The sequence below is a fragment of the Poromitra crassiceps genome (assembly GCF_964638095.1).
Source record: "Poromitra crassiceps genome assembly, chromosome: 22".
Lineage (NCBI taxonomy): Eukaryota > Metazoa > Chordata > Actinopteri > Beryciformes > Melamphaidae > Poromitra > Poromitra crassiceps.
Genome location: NC_139647.1, coordinates 23,711,463 through 23,728,894, shown reverse-complemented (window position 1 = coordinate 23,728,894; position 17,432 = coordinate 23,711,463). Strand labels below are relative to the sequence as shown.

General features: G+C 44.9%; 2 protein-coding genes across 2 annotated transcripts; one reads left to right on the top strand and one right to left on the bottom strand.

The window, feature by feature from the left end:
- Positions 1 to 479: 479 nt before the first annotated feature.
- On the top strand, positions 480 to 14,465 carry polr1b (RNA polymerase I subunit B). Its single transcript, XM_083658024.1, has 15 exons — positions 480 to 611; positions 1,169 to 1,342; positions 2,385 to 2,531; positions 3,036 to 3,168; positions 3,694 to 3,830; positions 5,332 to 5,555; positions 6,117 to 6,288; positions 6,855 to 7,023; positions 7,884 to 8,165; positions 9,972 to 10,105; positions 10,250 to 10,420; positions 11,664 to 11,820; positions 12,682 to 12,878; positions 12,979 to 13,229; positions 13,572 to 14,465. The coding sequence occupies exons 3-15, from the start codon at positions 2,457 to 2,459 to the stop codon at positions 14,452 to 14,454; spliced, it is 2,985 nt and encodes a 994-aa protein (XP_083514150.1). The 5' UTR covers positions 480 to 611; positions 1,169 to 1,342; positions 2,385 to 2,456; the 3' UTR covers positions 14,455 to 14,465.
- Positions 14,466 to 14,489: 24 nt separating this feature from the next.
- On the bottom strand, positions 14,490 to 16,444 carry nanp (N-acetylneuraminic acid phosphatase). The gene is made up of 2 exons (XM_083658025.1): positions 16,302 to 16,444; positions 14,490 to 15,804 (listed from the first exon to the last, which is right to left on the bottom strand). Exons 1-2 carry the CDS (start codon positions 16,389 to 16,391, stop codon positions 15,163 to 15,165), a joined length of 732 nt encoding a protein of 243 aa, XP_083514151.1. The 5' UTR covers positions 16,392 to 16,444; the 3' UTR covers positions 14,490 to 15,162.
- Between the last annotated feature and the right edge of the window lie 988 nt (positions 16,445 to 17,432).

Here is a 17,432-nt window from a genome sequence, read left to right as displayed (position 1 = left end):
CTGTAGGCCTAACAGCAATCAACTGTTCATATAGGACAATATATTACCAGAGGAGACCGGGGTGGGTTAACATAACGAGATAAACGATTATGATTGGCTAAGGCAGAGTCATGTGTTTCATGGTAGCCAATCGGAGCCAGTGTTACACACGAGCCAGGAGTCAGGACACGGGCGACACACACACACACACACACACACACACACACACACACACACACACACACACACACACACACAGTTATTATAATACATCCATGGGCGAGAGCAGCCGAGTGCAGTCAGCCAATTAGAGGCAGAGAGGGGCGGGTCATGCCTTCGCCATCATAGGAAAAAAAAGATCGTGCCCTGTGCATAAATATCCCGTTCACTTCCTGGTGGCAAAGGGTTGTACTTCCGGTCTCACCATGCACATGTGGTAAACAAGCTGTGCAAGCATGGATTTCTCAAACAAGTGGACTAATTTACCCAAAGGTCCGAGTCTAAAAAATCTGACAGAGCAAGGATTTGGCGTCCCCAAGAAGACACAACATGCCGCTGTTCAGGATCTGACCAAGGCGCACATCGAGTCTTTTGACCAGGCTGTCACTGAGGGACTCGGTCGCGTTGTGCAGGTTAGTAACGCGTCTTCACAACACATGTTCCCACTTCCCACCAAGATTAATATGACTGACTAAAACCAAGACTAGAACCAAATACGTATGAAGCATTTAGTAAACGGAAATAACCAGCAAATCTAACAGCATGAACGTCTGGGCACACATTCCACTTGTCTTATGTAACCGGTGAACTTCTGCGTTGTGTTGTGTTTAAAATAACAAATACATGACAGATATAGGCTACATATGTTTTTGGCAAAATACTAAAATTAACCCTGTTTAAAAAAACGAACTGCAGCTAAACTAAAAATGAACTCCAGTTTGACTTTGGTTAGCTAGTTTTCCAGTAGCCCTTGCTCCATAAAGACTACACCAGGTAAGTTTACTGGAGCTGTTGGCTTGTGTCAACTCAAGTTCCTCCCCTCACCTCTATTGTGAAGTAAGTTTAGTTGTGCTCACACACTCACAGCCAGCTTTCAACTCCCAATCACCTCTCATCTAATTTATCTTGGTGCAAATTGTCCCTGCTTTGAAGTGTCACTGCTTTATGTGATGTGACATGTCTTCCTCAGGCCGTCCCGCCCTTGGAGTTTGCATTCAAAAATGACAGGATCAGCCTTGCGTTTGTTGACGCCACCATCCAAAAACCGCTGGTGGCGCCCAAGCAGCAAGTCCCCTGCAGGGAGCAGAGGGTGTTCCCGGCAGAGTGCCGGGGAAGAAGGTGTTCATACAAAGGAAAGATTGTGGTAAGCCTGTCCAGCAAGTGCATCCAGTTACCATGCTTTTCTTCCCTAAACCCTTTTACTTCCCAGTCAAACACTGAAACACACGTAGGCCTTTTCAACCTGGACCACATTTTTATATCTTTGTCCTTCATACCGATTGAGTCTGACCAAACTCTCCACAGTTACTGGCTTCTGTAGTGTAGCGCTACTTACATCTTGCTTGCCTGGGTGTGCACTTTTAGCACCCAAATCATGTCTTTTTCAACATCTTGAGGCTCACTCTGTAATGAGACACGTACGCACGTATTTACGTTTCATCTTATCCATGATCTGACCGCTTTGTGTTTATTCTGCATTACTTTACACTGCGGGACACATGGAGACATGCAGCCGCAGCCAGCTGCCAAATTAACAAGTAAGCAAGGCTTTTAATTGAACAAAGGCCACTGGCTAAAGTTAATCAAAACTGTGCAAGAAAGCCTATGCAATTTTCGTTTATTTATTTATTTATATATGTATTTTATATACCAATATGTCTCATTACAGAGCAAGTAATCATTGTGTTGGGGGAAACAAAACATTCTTTGGATGCTAGTGGGATTGAGTGTTAAAATGTACTTGAAGATGTAGAGAGTGGAGCCATGAATTATTCATGACAAACTGGAGGAAATGTCTGAAGGAGTTATGAAAAAAAATCCTCTTTCATAGAGCGCATCACTAAGAGCAATCTCAGATAAATTTGATTGTTTTCACCCTTTTTTTCCACCTCTGCAAGCTATGGATGGGCAGGATTACTCGTTTCCTCATGTACTCCTTCATAACCTCAGTACTTGAGTAACGAGTACCCGATTACTCGTTCATAATATAAGGAGAGTACTCGAGTATTTAAATGACTTAAAATGCCCATCCCTCGTAGTGCACCAGCCTCTTCTCGAGCATGGCCTGGTGTTCTGATTGGTCGTGTTTGTGCTCTCGAGCATGGCCTGGTGTTCTGATTGGTCGTGTTTGTGCTCTCGAGCATGGCCTGGTGTTCTGATTGGTCGTGTTTTGTGTATCTTCTCAGGCGGACGTCACCTGGTCGCTCAATAACGTCCCCAAAGGCATCATCAAGCAGTCTCTAGGCCAGGTGCCGATCATGGTGAAGTCCAAGCTGTGTAACCTGCACGGCCTGTCCCCCAAAGAACTCATCGAGCACCACGAAGAAGCCGAGGTAAGACATGGAAAATACATCAGACAGCAATAGAGAGGCAAAGTGACCGCCTACTTCCTGCTTCAGCACCTGTACCAGAGATTTTCATCTGCCATTTATTTTCCCATAGACATTTCGTAAAATGCTTATAAAAATAGTTGTACTTGTTCAAACCAAACGGTACAGATATAGTTAGAAACAGGAGAGATCGCATAACATTTCACTGGGATGAAATGCGAGTTTAAAGAAAATATTTTTTCGTTGTTGTTTTTTTAAGTTTTGGTCCGAGTGAAATGTTCTATGGTCTCTCCCGATTATAGCGTTAGCTGAACCATTTGGTTCGACGAAGTAAAACTATTTTATAAGCATTTTACGAAATGTCTATGGGAAAATAAATGGCGGATGAAAATCTCTCTCAGTGCTGAAGCAGGAAGTGACGTTCCACTTTGCCTCTCTATTCAATCAGTACCTGCCTCTGTTTTCATGTGTAAAGTCAAATGCCTTTTCTCCCTCTCACCTAAACAGGAGATGGGTGGCTATTTCATTGTGAATGGAATCGAGAAGGTTATCCGTATGCTGATCATGCCCAGGAGAAACTATCCGATCGCCATGTCCAGGCCAAAGTGGAAGAGCAGAGGCCAGGGATACACTCAGTATGGTAAATACATCAGTTGACATGTGTAAAGACATTATTACTGTGTATGTAATAGCCTAAGTTGAAACTAAATTTGAGGTCAACATGAGGTCACTAGTCACCATCTAACTACAAGCTCCCTATCTAGTTACATTTAAGCTATCTATATAGAAAAAACATCACATGGATGCAACTGGGACGTATCATCAGTGATGTACCCTGGGGTCATAGGATGTTTCGGGTACTGCAACATCATACACCCTCGCCCAGGTGACCCAGCCGGGGTTGATCAAGCCCCGACTTACGTCCCAGTAGCTACCCACGGTCAGCCCTCTTAGGGAAAGACAGGGCCACTCAATCCGCTGCTCTGGAACTACTCTGCCGGGACCGGGAGGCTCTGGCACGTGGAGGGACTGGGCTCTGTGGGTTGCCCCCTGTCCGGGCTCCTCCTACGTCTCACCAGGTCCAGGACCTGTGCGTTGCATCAGACTCCCCCGCTCCCAACATTTCATTCCGGTATGATGTATGTATCTACTACTGTGTCCCTAGGTATTTCCATGCGCTGTGTGAAGGATGAGCATACAGCCGTCAACATGAATCTACATTACCTGGACAATGGGACAGTGATGCTGAACTTCATATACCAGAAAGAGCTCTTCTTCCTCCCACTAGGCTTTGCACTTAAGGTAATTTTGGGCCAGCGTGATGATGCATAGTGGTAAGCAGTATGTCAGTTAATGTGCTATTGAAGACCTGCAAGTGATTTTTTTTAAGTGAAACATTGCTCCATTGTCTTGAAAAAACAAAAAACTCCAAGGCACTCTCCTTTAAAAAAGTTAAAATGCCTTTATTTACATGGCAATGTCATTTTAGACTTTACAAATCAACTTTGACGCATTTTGGCATCTAGCCTTCTTCAGGAAGTGAAAAGTCAAGCAGATCTCCTGCCCCACCCGGTCTTTATGTAGAGGTGTTGAGCCAATGGGAGACTGCCACAGAAGGTGCTGTTGGTTAGAGCGTGTACAAATACACAAATTCCAATAGATGGCAGCATTCTGGCCTACATTATGTCAAAAACATACAAACACTACACAAACAACACAATGGTTTTGGGCCACAATGTTGAGCAGAAACTGAATAAATAAAACAACATGAATAAATCTCAATAGTAATACATTTACATCAGAACGATGTTTACAAATCAAAAAATAATAAATGTTTACAAAAAAACAGTGAAATCTAGGTCCTCATTAATTCCTGGGTCTTTAGTGGCCTGTAGTTTGTCAATCCAAAAGTTTTCACGTTGGTTCAGTTTCCTTTGCCCGTCACCTTTTCGGATGGACGATGGGATGTGGTCAATGCCAAAAGCCTGTAATGTAGATGGATTGCTGTTGTGGAACTCCAGATAATGTCTAGCTATAGGGTATTTTAAATTCCCTGTACGAATCGCATAAGCATGCTCTGCTAGTCTGTCCTGTAACCGTCTTTTGGTTCTTCCAATGTAAAACACTTTGCTCCATTGTGTTGTGTGTATGTACTTTATAAGGATGATCTTCCTCAGAGAATGTATTTATGAATTTATAGCACATGGGAACATTTCAGAAAAAAGACAGCTCAGTGTCTAGCATGCCTTTTTTTACAAAGTTAGAAGCCTGCAGCAGTTGTGAATTAGTGCACAAGAGGACAATCAAATATCTCATCAAGCGAATAAGAAATATTCTCACATAGAAAAACATGCTTGAGGTGTAAATCACGGCAAGAGTGACATTGGCCTTCAAATGTCAAAGTCTGATATTATTCTTGATTTAAACTTGTGTCGTATAAATTGAGTCTAAATGTCATGGGATCTTTTTTAAATGTTGGTTTGGTGCCATAGATCAGTGGTTCCCAACCACCGGGCCGCAGACCGGTACTGGGCCGCAACGCATTTGGTACCGGGCCGCGAGTTTTTTACAAACTACAAACATAAATAAACGTCAACTTGAAACTATGTTTCAACTACCACACAGCCTATAATATTATAGCCTATGTTTATAAAAAAAAAAAATTAAATTGTTATTAAAATTGACAACCGGTCCGCAACTTTTTTTTTCATCTATCTACCGGTCCGCGGCACAAAAAAGGTTGGGAACCCCTGCCATAGATGGTATCATTAAAAACACACGTTTTCTCTGTTGTGTCACCCAGGCTCTGGTGGACTTCACAAACTTACAGATCCAACAGGAGCTGATCAAGGGCTGCGAGGACAATTCCTTCTACGCGAGCTGCGTGGCAGAGATGCTGCGTATTGTCTCGGCGCAGGGATGCACCACGCGCGCCAAGGTGCTCAATTACCTCGGAGAACGCTTCCGGGTCAAGATGAACCTGCCGGAGTGGTTTACCAACGAGCAGTGTGCCAACTTCCTGCTAGAGTAAGAGCTCGATCCTCTGCCTCTTTGTGGGGACTTACACCACTGTTATCAGATTGTGGGTGCCTGGGTGGTGCAGCGGTAGTAGATTCCCTGCCTACCAACACGAGAGTTGCAGGTTCGAGCTCCCGCACTATCTCCGGCTTGGTCGGGCGTCCATACAGGCACAATTGGCCGTGTCTGTGGATGGGAAGCCGGATTAAGGGTATGTGTCCTGGTTGCTGCACTAGCGCCTCCTCTGGTCGGTTAGGGGGACTGGGGGAAATAGCATGATCCTCCCACGCGCTACGTCCTGCTGGTGAAACTCCTCATTGTCAGGTGAAAGAAAGTGGCTGGCGACTGTACAGTACAGTACAGTACATGTATCGCAGGAAGCATGGTGCTAGTCTACAGCTCTCCCCAGATGGGCAGAGGGGGTGGAGCAACGACCGGGACAGCAGGGGGAATTGGCCAAGTACAATTGGGGAGAAAATGGGAGAAAAATCAGGAAGAAAAACTTGATCATTAAAAAGAATGATCAGTTTGCCAATAACGACCTAATCCTATTTCGTTTGTTTTGTTCAGCGAGTGCATCTGTATCCACCTGAAGGCGGACATGGAGAAGTTCTACTTGTTGTGTCTGATGACCAGGAAGCTGTTCACGTTTGCCAAGCAGGAGTGCATGGAGGAAAACCCGGACAGCATCATGTGTCAAGAGGTGCTCACCCCCGGGCAGCTCTACCTCATGTTTCTGAAGGCAAGTCATGGGACTGTTACTCTGAGAGTTCATTAATTATAGGACAGAGTACTGGGACTGTTACTTGAGAGTTCATTAATTATAGGACAGAGTAATGGGACTGCTACTTGAGAGTTCATTAATTATAGGACAGAGTACTGGGACTGCTACTTGAGAGTTGATTAATGATAGGACAGAGTAATGGGACTGTTACTTGAGAGTTCATTCATTATAGGACAGAGTAATGGGACTGTTACTTGGAGTCGGAGAGTTTATTAATGATGATAGGACAGAGTACGGGCTCGAAAGTGAGTTTTGAAAAACAGAAATCTTTGCAAACCGGCAGTAATTGTAGAGTCACTGATATTGAATTCTATCAAACAGTGGAAGAGATATCATGGCCATTTTGACCTATGTTTCTTTCTTATTGCACCTTTAATGATCAACTGAATTTCAAAAAGTCCGATTTCTGAATCTCCAGAAAATTACATTCAAGTACCGTTAAACATACGTCAACTGAATAAATTGTACGTCATTCTTTTGAATCTTATTGTGATTACCGTATGACACCTACAATGTGCCGACAGGAGAGACTGACGGCCTGGTTGGTGTCTGTGAAGCTGGCCATGGACAAGAGGGGCGGCAAACTTGAAGTAATAGCCACCGAAAACCTGTTGAAGATGTTTAACCTGGGCACCGATGTGACCAAGCCCTTTGAGTATCTGCTGGCCACTGGGAATCTCACCTCCAAGACGGGTATGGCTGTATGAGGCTTCCATTTGCCTGATCAGATTCAGATCAGGTAGTAGATTAAGTTGTAGACAAGGAAAAAAGAATAAGGTCCACACACTGTAGCTCCCCTTTAGTTCATTTAATAGCCATCAACAGACGTTTGCTGCTTTGTTTGGTCCTGCACCTGCCTTGAAGGTTGGTGGACGTGCGCGACTACTTCAGTCTGTTTGTAGATTATGTTGTACCAATAGCTTCAGGGGCAAATTGTATTTCATTTTAATGTATTCATTTATATTGTATTGCTAAATCTTAGCATAGTTTAACTTTTAATCCAGTTTGGTAGGATTTATCAGGATATATTTAAATAACCTCATGTAGAATTGACAAAGATAATTTGATTTCAATGCTTTCCTCTGAATGTCTGAACGTACTGGCACTCGTCATCTTGTCCTCTGCAGCAAACTCCACCCAACTGGCACCCAACAGGAAGGCTAAAACGAGTAGTTGCATATTATATGGTTCCCCCATTGCAGAGCAATCTAGTAAGAGTAGCGCCAGTGGAGGTCCAAAATGCGTGACTCCTGTAGCCAATGAACAGCCAGGAAGGGGTGTCGCGCTACGTTTGAATGCATAAAATAAAGCTGATAATATACAATTTGATTCTTTAAACGTCGGACCCTTTCAAAGTACATCACAAACTGTCCATTTTGCTGCAACTCGTCAGCGCTGCTTCATCCAGAACCTTACTTCCGGGAACTCTTGAGAGTAAAAAACCGGTCCACTGGAGTGAATGGAGATGTCGCAACTCTGTTATTATACGGCTCTGCCCCGTTGTAAAAGGGAAATGATCGTGACCCGGCTCTCTCCCTCCCTCTGTGCCCAAGGCCTCGGCATGCTGCAGGACACGGGCCTGTGCGTGGTCGCCGACAAGCTCAACTTCATCCGCTACCTGTCGCACTTCCGCTGCGTGCACAGAGGCGCCGCCTTCGCCAAGATGAGGACCACGTCGGTGCGGAAGCTGCTGCCCGAGTCCTGGGGCTTCCTGTGCCCCGTGCACACTCCGGACGGGGAGCCCTGCGGCCTCATGAACCACATGACGGCCAGCTGCGAGATCGTCTGCTCGGCCCTGCCCACCAACACCCTGCCCGCCCTGCTCTGCTCCCTGGGTGAGTGAGTGCCCACTTGTTGTTACCTACCTCAGGCTGGGAAACATGTGCTGGAATGAGCCTGGGGATCAACACAGTGTGTGGCAGTGTACTATGGCCAGGAGGAGCACACCTCCTGCATCGAATGGGTGACACTCATTCTTTTCATATCATGTGCACCCCATTACTGCTGCCTCATGCTGGAGCAGAGACACTCAATATGTTTACATGCACACAATATTCCATTATTATTCGGAAAATGACAATATTCTGAATTTGATTAGGGTCATGTAAACGGCATATTCCAGTTGCATTTTCCGAATTTAGCATTTTCCGATTAAGACACGTGGGTTATTCCAGTATTATTCAGGTTTTAGGAGGATTCTTTGATCATGTATACAGCGCATTCGGGAATATGCGTCTCAATCAGGGTTTTTACTGTTTGCGAAGCATATGTTGCCTGTTTGCGGTCAGCTTATGTGTGCTATAAAGCACTTACTAGAGGCGATATAATCATATAATCCATCATCTCTGGCATGCGAAAAGAAAAGCCCACATTTCTGATCGGGAGGAGATGAGAAACGATTTAAAGAGAGAGTGGTGCCCTGCACAGAAGTCCAAAATGCTTGCGAGCCTGCGAGGTAGCTAATAACGTAGGCTAGCCTACTTTTTATGAAAGACTTGGATGTGCAAATACCGCAATGCCAAACTTTCTAGCAGCAAGCTCCTGAAATGGACCAAGCGCTCCTCTGTTTATTCTCAACAGAAAAACTCCGCCTACCTGCATTTCTCTCTCTCTCCCCCCCCTCCCTCACGTGTCGGGGAGGGCGAGCTACGGCTGCATGTAAACGGGAATATTAGTGGATCATTCATTTAGTCGGAATATTGTCATTTTCCGAATATGGGCAAAAACCGGAATATTGTGTGCATGTAAACATAGTCATTGTCTTGTGATGAAGGTGAGATTTATTCTGCTGGTTCATAATGACCCTGCCAGCTGCCAGAAATTGGTGATTACTTTTTGATGCTGCTTTAAGCAGAGTGGTGCAAGATAGCTGAGAACAATTCCGCTAAATTAAGCCGTTCTTTTTTTGTGGGGAAAAATATGTTTATTGGCTTTTGTTATAAACAAACATGTGGTTGCAGACATATAGACCAATAAAGCAAAGCAGAACAGCAACCCAACACAACAAAATGACACGTACAACAAACAAACAAACAGAGGTGTCAGTACCACACTTCTGTCTGCAATAGGCTAATTAACAAATAACTGGTTACAAATTAAATAATTGTATCGTAATGTTTTGCAAATGATTTTGTGGCCCACTTGCAATACCTTCATGCCCCACCAGTGGGCCGACCCAGCCCACAGTTTGGGAATGGCTGCTCTAGTGCATACCATGTGGGGTGGGATAACTGATGTCACAAACCAATTTGCATATCACCTACTACAGTCTCCGCTTGCAGCGGAGGGAGGGGGGCTGTGATGTGATTCAATACTTTGCCATGTTTAAGCACGGTGATTTGGACTGAAGGTCCAAACACCACCCAGCACGGAAACTAGAGGCCATCTCACGAAGCGACACCTCTGAATTACACACAATAACAGCACAGTTGTGCTGGGTTGCTTGCCATCCACCGCGGTTAGCTTGTCTATAGCACGGTATTGCAATATTGCGGTTATTGTGACCGTAAGAAAGTAGCCAGCTGGCTGGAAAATGTTTTAATGTCCGGCCATTTGGATTTGCCTGACAGCTGGCACTTATGGAAACACCTGGTTTAATTTAAAGTACACCGTGTAAAGTGTCTCTCTCTCTGGTGGCCTAGGTGTGACCCCAGTGGACGGTTCTCCTGGCCAGGCCTTTTCAGACTGCTACCCCGTGGTGCTGGACGGGGCCGTGGTGGGCTGGGTGGAGACTGACTTGGCACCCATTCTGGTTGACTCGCTGCGCAGCTTCAAGGTACACTAAGGCACGCATGTTGTACATTTGTAATTTATTGGTGACAGTCAGCTTTTGAAATAATTGAAGTATGTATGTATGTGTGCATGCATGCATGCATGCATGCATGGTGGCAGTGCTGATATTTATAATGCACACCTGTAGGTGATGAAAGAGAAGAAGATCCCCCCCTGGACTGAGATAGTTCTGGTTCCCAAGACTGGCAAGGCGAGCCTGTACCCGGGCCTTTACCTCTTCACCACACCCTGCCGGATGGTGCGGCCCGTCCGCAACCTGGCGCTGGGCAAGCAAGAGCTGATTGGCACCTTCGAACAGGTAACATGTAAACTGTGTTATTGTCAATAATTATTGATAAGGTTGCTATGGTAGTTAAGAGCCACAACGATTATTCGATTAATCGATTAGTCTATTGACAGAAAATTAATCGCCAACTATTTTATAATCGCTTAATCGTTTAGACAACTTTTTATGGAAAAAAAAATATATATATATCTTGTTCCCAGGGATGCAAACTAGTCACCTTTAGGTGATAGTCACCTTTTTGATCCCAAAATAGGGCACTTAATTGAATGATTTTGAGTGGTTTTGTGTCTGGCTTGGTATCTGTCACCTTTTTCACTCTGGAGAGTTTGCATCCCTGTGTTCCAACTTCTTATATTTTCTGGTGTCTTTAGTCTTCTATGACAGTAAACTGGTTATCTCTGGGTTGTGGACTGTTGGTCAGGACAAAAGACATTTGAGGACGTCATCTTGGGCTTTGGGGGAAAAGTGATCGACATTTTTCACCATTTTGTGACATTTTATAGATTTATTTATTATTATTTATTCATAACGACTTGGTTTAAAATAATCGACAGATGAATCAAGAATGTTTGCAGCCCTAATGGCAGTTAAACGAGACCAGTACCTGAACACACAGACCGATTTGTTGGATTCTGTAGCATTGGATTGGATGGATTCCGCCCGAAAAATTTGACGTGTTATTTTACTAAAAATAATGCATTTGACCATCATTTCAAGTAGAATGATACCACACAAGCAAGAATATTTCAAGTGTTTCAAGTGCTTTACTGAAATATTTGGACCATATAATGATAATACAATTATCTCAACCTTAAAAGGTTACATATAGGTGCCAAATGTTGCATACATGAATGCTTATACTTGTGTGTATACTGTTACTTTATACAGAAATTAGAACCACTGATCCATATACTGCTGTGAGTTTAAAAAATAACAACACTGAGGCTGCTTCAAGTTTGAACAAGACGCCCTCTGGTTTATTTATCCACAGAGAGAACAAAATTCCTAGATGTCATGAAGTTGTCATGCATTAGACTCTGGAGATGATGTGCCCTGCGTTTTTACAAAAGTAACAAAACCATTGGCTAGCAATGCAGCAGCAAGTTTGCCTCTAGAAAACAACCAATTACATTTTTTTTTTTTTTGGGTGGGCCAGGGCAAGAGGTGGGTGGGCCTGTGCCTACCCAGGCCCACCCGTAGATACGCCCCTGTTCTGTAGTTTGGATGTAACGGTCTTCTTTCTGCCCTGCTGCAGCTTTACATCAACGTGGGCATCATGGAGGATGAGATTGAGCCGGGAGTGACCACGCACCAGGAGCTTTTCCCCCACAGCATGCTGAGTGTGGTGGCCAACTTCATCCCATACTCTGACCACAACCAAAGTCCCAGGAATATGTACCAGTGTCAGATGGGTAAGTCTTGTACTGACCGATGGACTGAAAATAGTTTGTCCGTGAAATTCAATATAAAAGCAGATTTTGGGTTTGAGTTCAATTTTAATTTGAAACCGTTACCTCTCACTATCATTTGGATGCTGCCAATATGCAATGCTGCCCTAGTGCAGCTGTCGTTAATACGGGCGACTCTGTTTGGGTAGAGGTTCTGTTAAGACGGGTCACTAGCAGTGCCTTGAGAGTTGAAACGGGTTGGGCCCGATAGAATGAGACAGTTAGTAGCTGGACGAATGTTTCTCATCAGTCAGCTTGTTGAAACCTACGTGTCCGAAGTGATGCAGATGTGATAACCTGTTAAGCCACTTGTTAAGTGAGAGCTGATTTCGGAATTCTGTATTGAATTACCGAGCATACAATAGAGAGGCAAAGTGACCGCTTACTTCCTGCTTCAGCAGTGTACCAGAGATTTTCACCCGCTATTTATTTTCCCATAGACATTTCGTAAAATGCATATAAATATAGTTTTACTGGTTCAACCCAAACGGTACAGATATACCGGTATTTAGAAACGGGAGAGATCGCATAACATTTCACTGGGACCAAAATGTAAAAGAATTTGGGTTTAAAGAAAATATTTTTTCTATGTTGTTTTTTTTGTTTTGGTCCGAGTGAAATGTTCTATGGTCTCTCCCGATTATAGCGTTAGCTGAACCGTTTGGTTCGACAAAGCAAAAACTATTTTATAAGCATTTTACGAAATGTCTATGGGGAAATAAATGGCGGATGAAAATCTCTGGTACAGTGCTGAAGCAGGAAGTGACGTTCCACTTTGCCTCTCTACTAGCGTGAAGCATTCTAACTCCTGCTTTCTCTTTGCAGGTAAGCAGACTATGGGATTCCCCCTCCACTCGTTCCAGGACCGCTCAGATAACAAGCTGTACCGCATCCTGACCCCACAGAGCCCACTGGTCAGGCCCTACATGTACGACCACTACAACATGGACAACTACCCCATCGGCACCAACGCCATCGTGGCAGTCATATCCTACTCCGGCTATGACATGGAAGATGCCATGGTGAGACATTACTTAGAATTTACTCTTTTTACACTACTGAAGAGAACTAATAATTATTGTTTACCTGGATAAACATCCTGACCTGCTCTCACCTTACTAGATCGTGAACAAGTCATCGTATGAGAGGGGTTTCGCCCACGGAACGATCTACAAGACTGAGCTGGTGGACCTGTCGGACAAGATGAAGGGAGTAGACTCCTTGGTGTTTGGGACCAAGCCAGGTGACCCTAAGGTGGATGGCAGACTGGACGAGGATGGACTGCCCCCCATTGGGACTAGGCTTCAGTACGGAGACCCTTACTACTGCTACATCAACCTCAACACTGGCCAGAGCTACCCCACCTTCTATAAGTAGGTCACAACACTTACAATGCCTGCTCACATCTTTTTAGTGTTTGTGTCTTTCTCAGCCTCCTAAAGATAATCTCACTTTGGGAGCATGAAAGTAAGAAGCCACTTCCAGAATGTTGTATATCCATTTTGGGAAGGATAATGAACATTTGTCAATACATCTGGAGGAGATTCTGTCTGTAAAAGTGCTATCAATTTGTTAGTAATTAGGACTGAAGTTACCACCTTTGACAAGTACCAGAATGTTTAATTTGTGTGATGAGACATGTAGGTTTCACTGTTTGTCAAAAGAGTGAGTGAAGATTTCCAACGCAAATCTGTTTTTTTTCCTTCTGCCTTTAGGAGCCAAGAGAGCTGCATCGTCGACAACATCAAGGTCTGCGGCAACGACACGGGCTCGGGCCACTTCACGCGCGTCTGCATCACCATGCGAGTGCCGCGCAACCCCACCATCGGCGACAAGTTCGCCAGCCGCCACGGCCAGAAGGGCATCCTGTCGCGCCTGTGGCCCGCCGAGGACATGCCCTTCACGGAGAGCGGCATGGCGCCCGACATCCTGTTCAACCCGCACGGCTTCCCCTCGCGCATGACCATCGGCATGCTGATCGAGAGCATGGCGGGCAAGTCGGGCGCGCTGCACGGGCTGTGCCACGACGCCACGCCCTTCACCTTCTCCGAGGAGGCCTCGGCGCTGGAGCACTTCGGCCGCATGCTGCGCGCCGCCGGCTACAACCACTACGGCACGGAGCGCCTCTACAGCGGGCTGAGCGGCCTGGAGCTGGAGGCGGACATCTTCATCGGCGTGGTGTACTACCAGCGGCTGCGTCACATGGTCTCCGACAAGTTCCAGGTGAGGACCACGGGCGCGCGGGACAAGGTGACCAACCAGCCGGTGGGAGGGAGGAACATCCAGGGAGGCATCCGCTTTGGGGAGATGGAGCGAGACGCCCTGCTGGCCCACGGCTCCTCCTTCCTGCTCCACGACCGCCTCTTCAACTGCTCGGACCGCTCGGTGGCGCAGGTGTGCGTCGACTGCGGCAGCCTCCTCTCCCCTCTGCTGGAGAAGCCGCCGCCCGCCTGGTCGGCCATGCGCCACCGCCAGACAGTCTGCACGCTGTGCGGGAAGAGCGACTCCATCGACACGGTGTCGGTTCCTTACGTCTTCCGCTACTTTGTTGCGGAGCTCGCAGCGATGAATATCAGAGTCAAATTAGACGTCAAGTGAATCCTGCAGGACACCGAGTGAAGATGCAGGTCTTAACTCTATGCAAGTACAAATCATGCCCCCTCAAGACTTTTGCATTGTATTATGGAATGGCTCTATGTATTTAGTTGAAATATTTTGCCGTATTTTATAGTTCTATACTAGAACTGTGCTACAAAAATAAAAGTATACAGCCATGTAATATTACACATATATATACATATTACACATATAACAGAGTAGCCAAGTGCCTGAGAGGTTTGCTTCCTTTGTCCAAGGTGGTTTATTGATTTGATAGACCAAGACGAGCAGCTGCACATGAGGGCTTCTGGGAAGGAATGCATAAATAATGAGTCAATTCTTTTCTGTAATTCTGAGTAAAATAATTATTAACTATTGTAATTTACTTGTTCCTTGATATTGATTCACATGGTCTTACTAATAATCGTAATAAAGTAGTGTCGACACCTGTGCTGACCAAATTTTATTTTCGACTCCTGGATAAATTATAGATTAAAAAAATTACTGTTTAGTACAATTTAGTAGCGTTCATACAGTAATTGTGCACTATATTAAGGCATGTCACCTGTTGCAAATATGATTCGAGTTGGAAGATATTTCAGTTATTTATCTCTGGACTTGCATAGAAAGTTCCCACAACATCCCAGTTTTTCTAATGATATTCCTCATTTGATTGCTCCACACATGATTTGTTTAAATCAGCAGTTGTCATTTCAGTTCTGTCAAAACACCTGGCAGGTCTAACACAGTTGGAATGGTATAGTCTGGTTTAACTGAACCCTCTGGCAGAGTGCCTCCTGTGGTGCTGATCCAAACTGAAGCCCGCACCCCAGCATTGAAGCCTCCCTCAATGTCTGTGTCCAGGGAGTCTCCAACCATAACACAGTGCTGGGCCTCCACCCCCAGCAGGTGGAAACACAGTCTGAAGATGGACACCAACGGTTTCTGCTCTGCATGTTCTCCCCCGACCACCACGGCGTCAAAGAACTCCTCGCATCCAGTCGCCACCACTTTCTCCCTCTGGGTCTGAGCTTCCCCGTTGGTCAGCAGCAGTAGCTTGTATCTGCTCCGGAGTTCCTTCAGCAGGCTGCATATTTCAGGAGAAAGAACAAGAATCTCCAGGCGACTGTTTTTCCACAGGTAGTAGCAGTCGGTTGCCAGAGAGGGTGTGGGACAACTACCCAGGATGTCCTGGATGGCGTCCTGCCAGTGGCCCACACGCACCTGGTCTATGGATCTGCCAGCTGCGGGGTCAAATGTCTCATGCAGAAGCTTGTGTTTGAACTGATCACAGATGCTGCTGATGGTGTTGTCATCGAGGCCCAGGGCACTCCTTAGAAGTTCACACGTCTGTAAGATTCAAATGGCACACGACCTTGTCAAATTGCAGTCAGTATAAGCAATAAACCACAAGAGGCTGTAGCTAAATTTTTAAAGTTAGCCAAAATGCGAGACTCATTAGCCAATGAACAGCCAGGAATGGGTCTTGCGCTACTTTTGCATGCTAAAATAAAGCTGATAAAGTACAATTTGATTCAAGGGGGGAAAACCCTTTCAGAGTACAACACAAACTGTCTATTTTGCTGCAACTCGACAGTGCTGCTTAATCCAGGACCTTACTTCCTGGAACTCTTGAGAGCAAAAAACCGGTCCATTGGAGTGAATGGAGATGTCTTCTATCTACTCTGGTCTGGACCTTTCCTTTGAGTTGACGTTGGCTGAAATATTATCATTCTTTCAACACATTTGAATTTGCCATTTAACTGCTCGTACTATTCTGTGTAGTTGAGAGTTGAATGAGCACCTGGTTAACTTGATCTGATACGGAGGATTTTTAATCAACTCACCTTTTGTATCGCCACTGCACCAGCACGAGATGTTTCAATGAGTGTGTTGTCCAAGTCGAACAATATCGCCTTCACATGTTCCTCATCCATTGCTGGGACCACGTTTATCAGGTTACCAGCTGTGGTTCCGTGTGGTTCGTGTACTGTAGTTTATGCGGAAGTGGTCGCCTGGCTGTTTACTTTACTGTACGCGATATTTTTTTCCCGGATGATGGCGAAGGCTGGAGGCACCCTCTCTGCCTGTGATTGGCCTAGCGTCAAACGTTCATCCAATCACATTCGCTTGGCTATCCTGCGTCTCTTTCTACAGTCTGTGGTCAGACAGACAGCAGTTTCGCTTGCTAGCATGCATGAAAGACGCCACTGTGTATTTATGTTTTTGATATAGTCTGGTCTCTGGTTTATAATGCTGCCGCTACTCTTGGCAGTGCACGTATGTAGCCTACAGACAAATAAAAAAGAAAAGATAAAAGATTAATGATAATTGATCAAGGGTTATATAAAAACAGTGTCAATGCCCATTTACTCATTCTAACACAAGAGTGACATGTATTTGAATTGAAATATGTATCAGTATGTGGTGTTTGCCCAGCCCTTCATTGGGAAATGTAGCTTTATGGAGTGGGATCACGTGGAGATGGTCTTCAGAAACTTTGATGACATTGACCGTAAGTAAACATTGTTTCAGATACATGGTGTAGTTGTGGAAAAGTGTGTGTGAGTTTGGAACAGGAGTGCACCACTAGCTGGAGAGACATGCATCCATAGCAGTGTTGATTTCGTAGACGAAAGCTATGAGGAAAAATGTTAGTCGACTACCTGGGTGATTATCGGAAAACTTGCCATTTTATGTATCTGGAACAACATTCCTCTGTAAATCTGAATAAACAACAAATAAGCAATAAAACATTTTATAATTTACTTCCCCAGATATGTCTCTTAATAAAAACAAATTAATTATTTCTTCATTTTGTTTTTAAAGAGTTTTAAACACTTTCTTGTGTGAAGCATCTTGCAAAAAATGCGAAAATGACCTGTATCTCAGTCTGATCTTTCTACTTTGGCTAGCTATTAAGGCCAAAAAACATCAAACTATCATAAAAAACATACACCTAGCCTATATAATGCCCC

Coding starts and splice junctions, on each gene's coding strand:
- polr1b (XM_083658024.1), top strand. CDS start 2,457: ATGGTGAAGTCCAAGCTGTGTAACCTGCACGGCCTGTCCCCCAAAGAA. Junction 11,821..12,681: donor TATGTACCAGTGTCAGATGG/GTAAGTCTTGTA, acceptor TTCTCTTTGCAG/GTAAGCAGACTATGGGATTC. Junction 13,230..13,571: donor AGCTACCCCACCTTCTATAA/GTAGGTCACAAC, acceptor TTCTGCCTTTAG/GAGCCAAGAGAGCTGCATCG.
- nanp (XM_083658025.1), bottom strand. CDS start 16,391: ATGGATGAGGAACATGTGAAGGCGATATTGTTCGACTTGGACAACACA. Junction 15,805..16,301: donor GTGCAGTGGCGATACAAAAG/GTGAGTTGATTA, acceptor TGAATCTTACAG/ACGTGTGAACTTCTAAGGAG.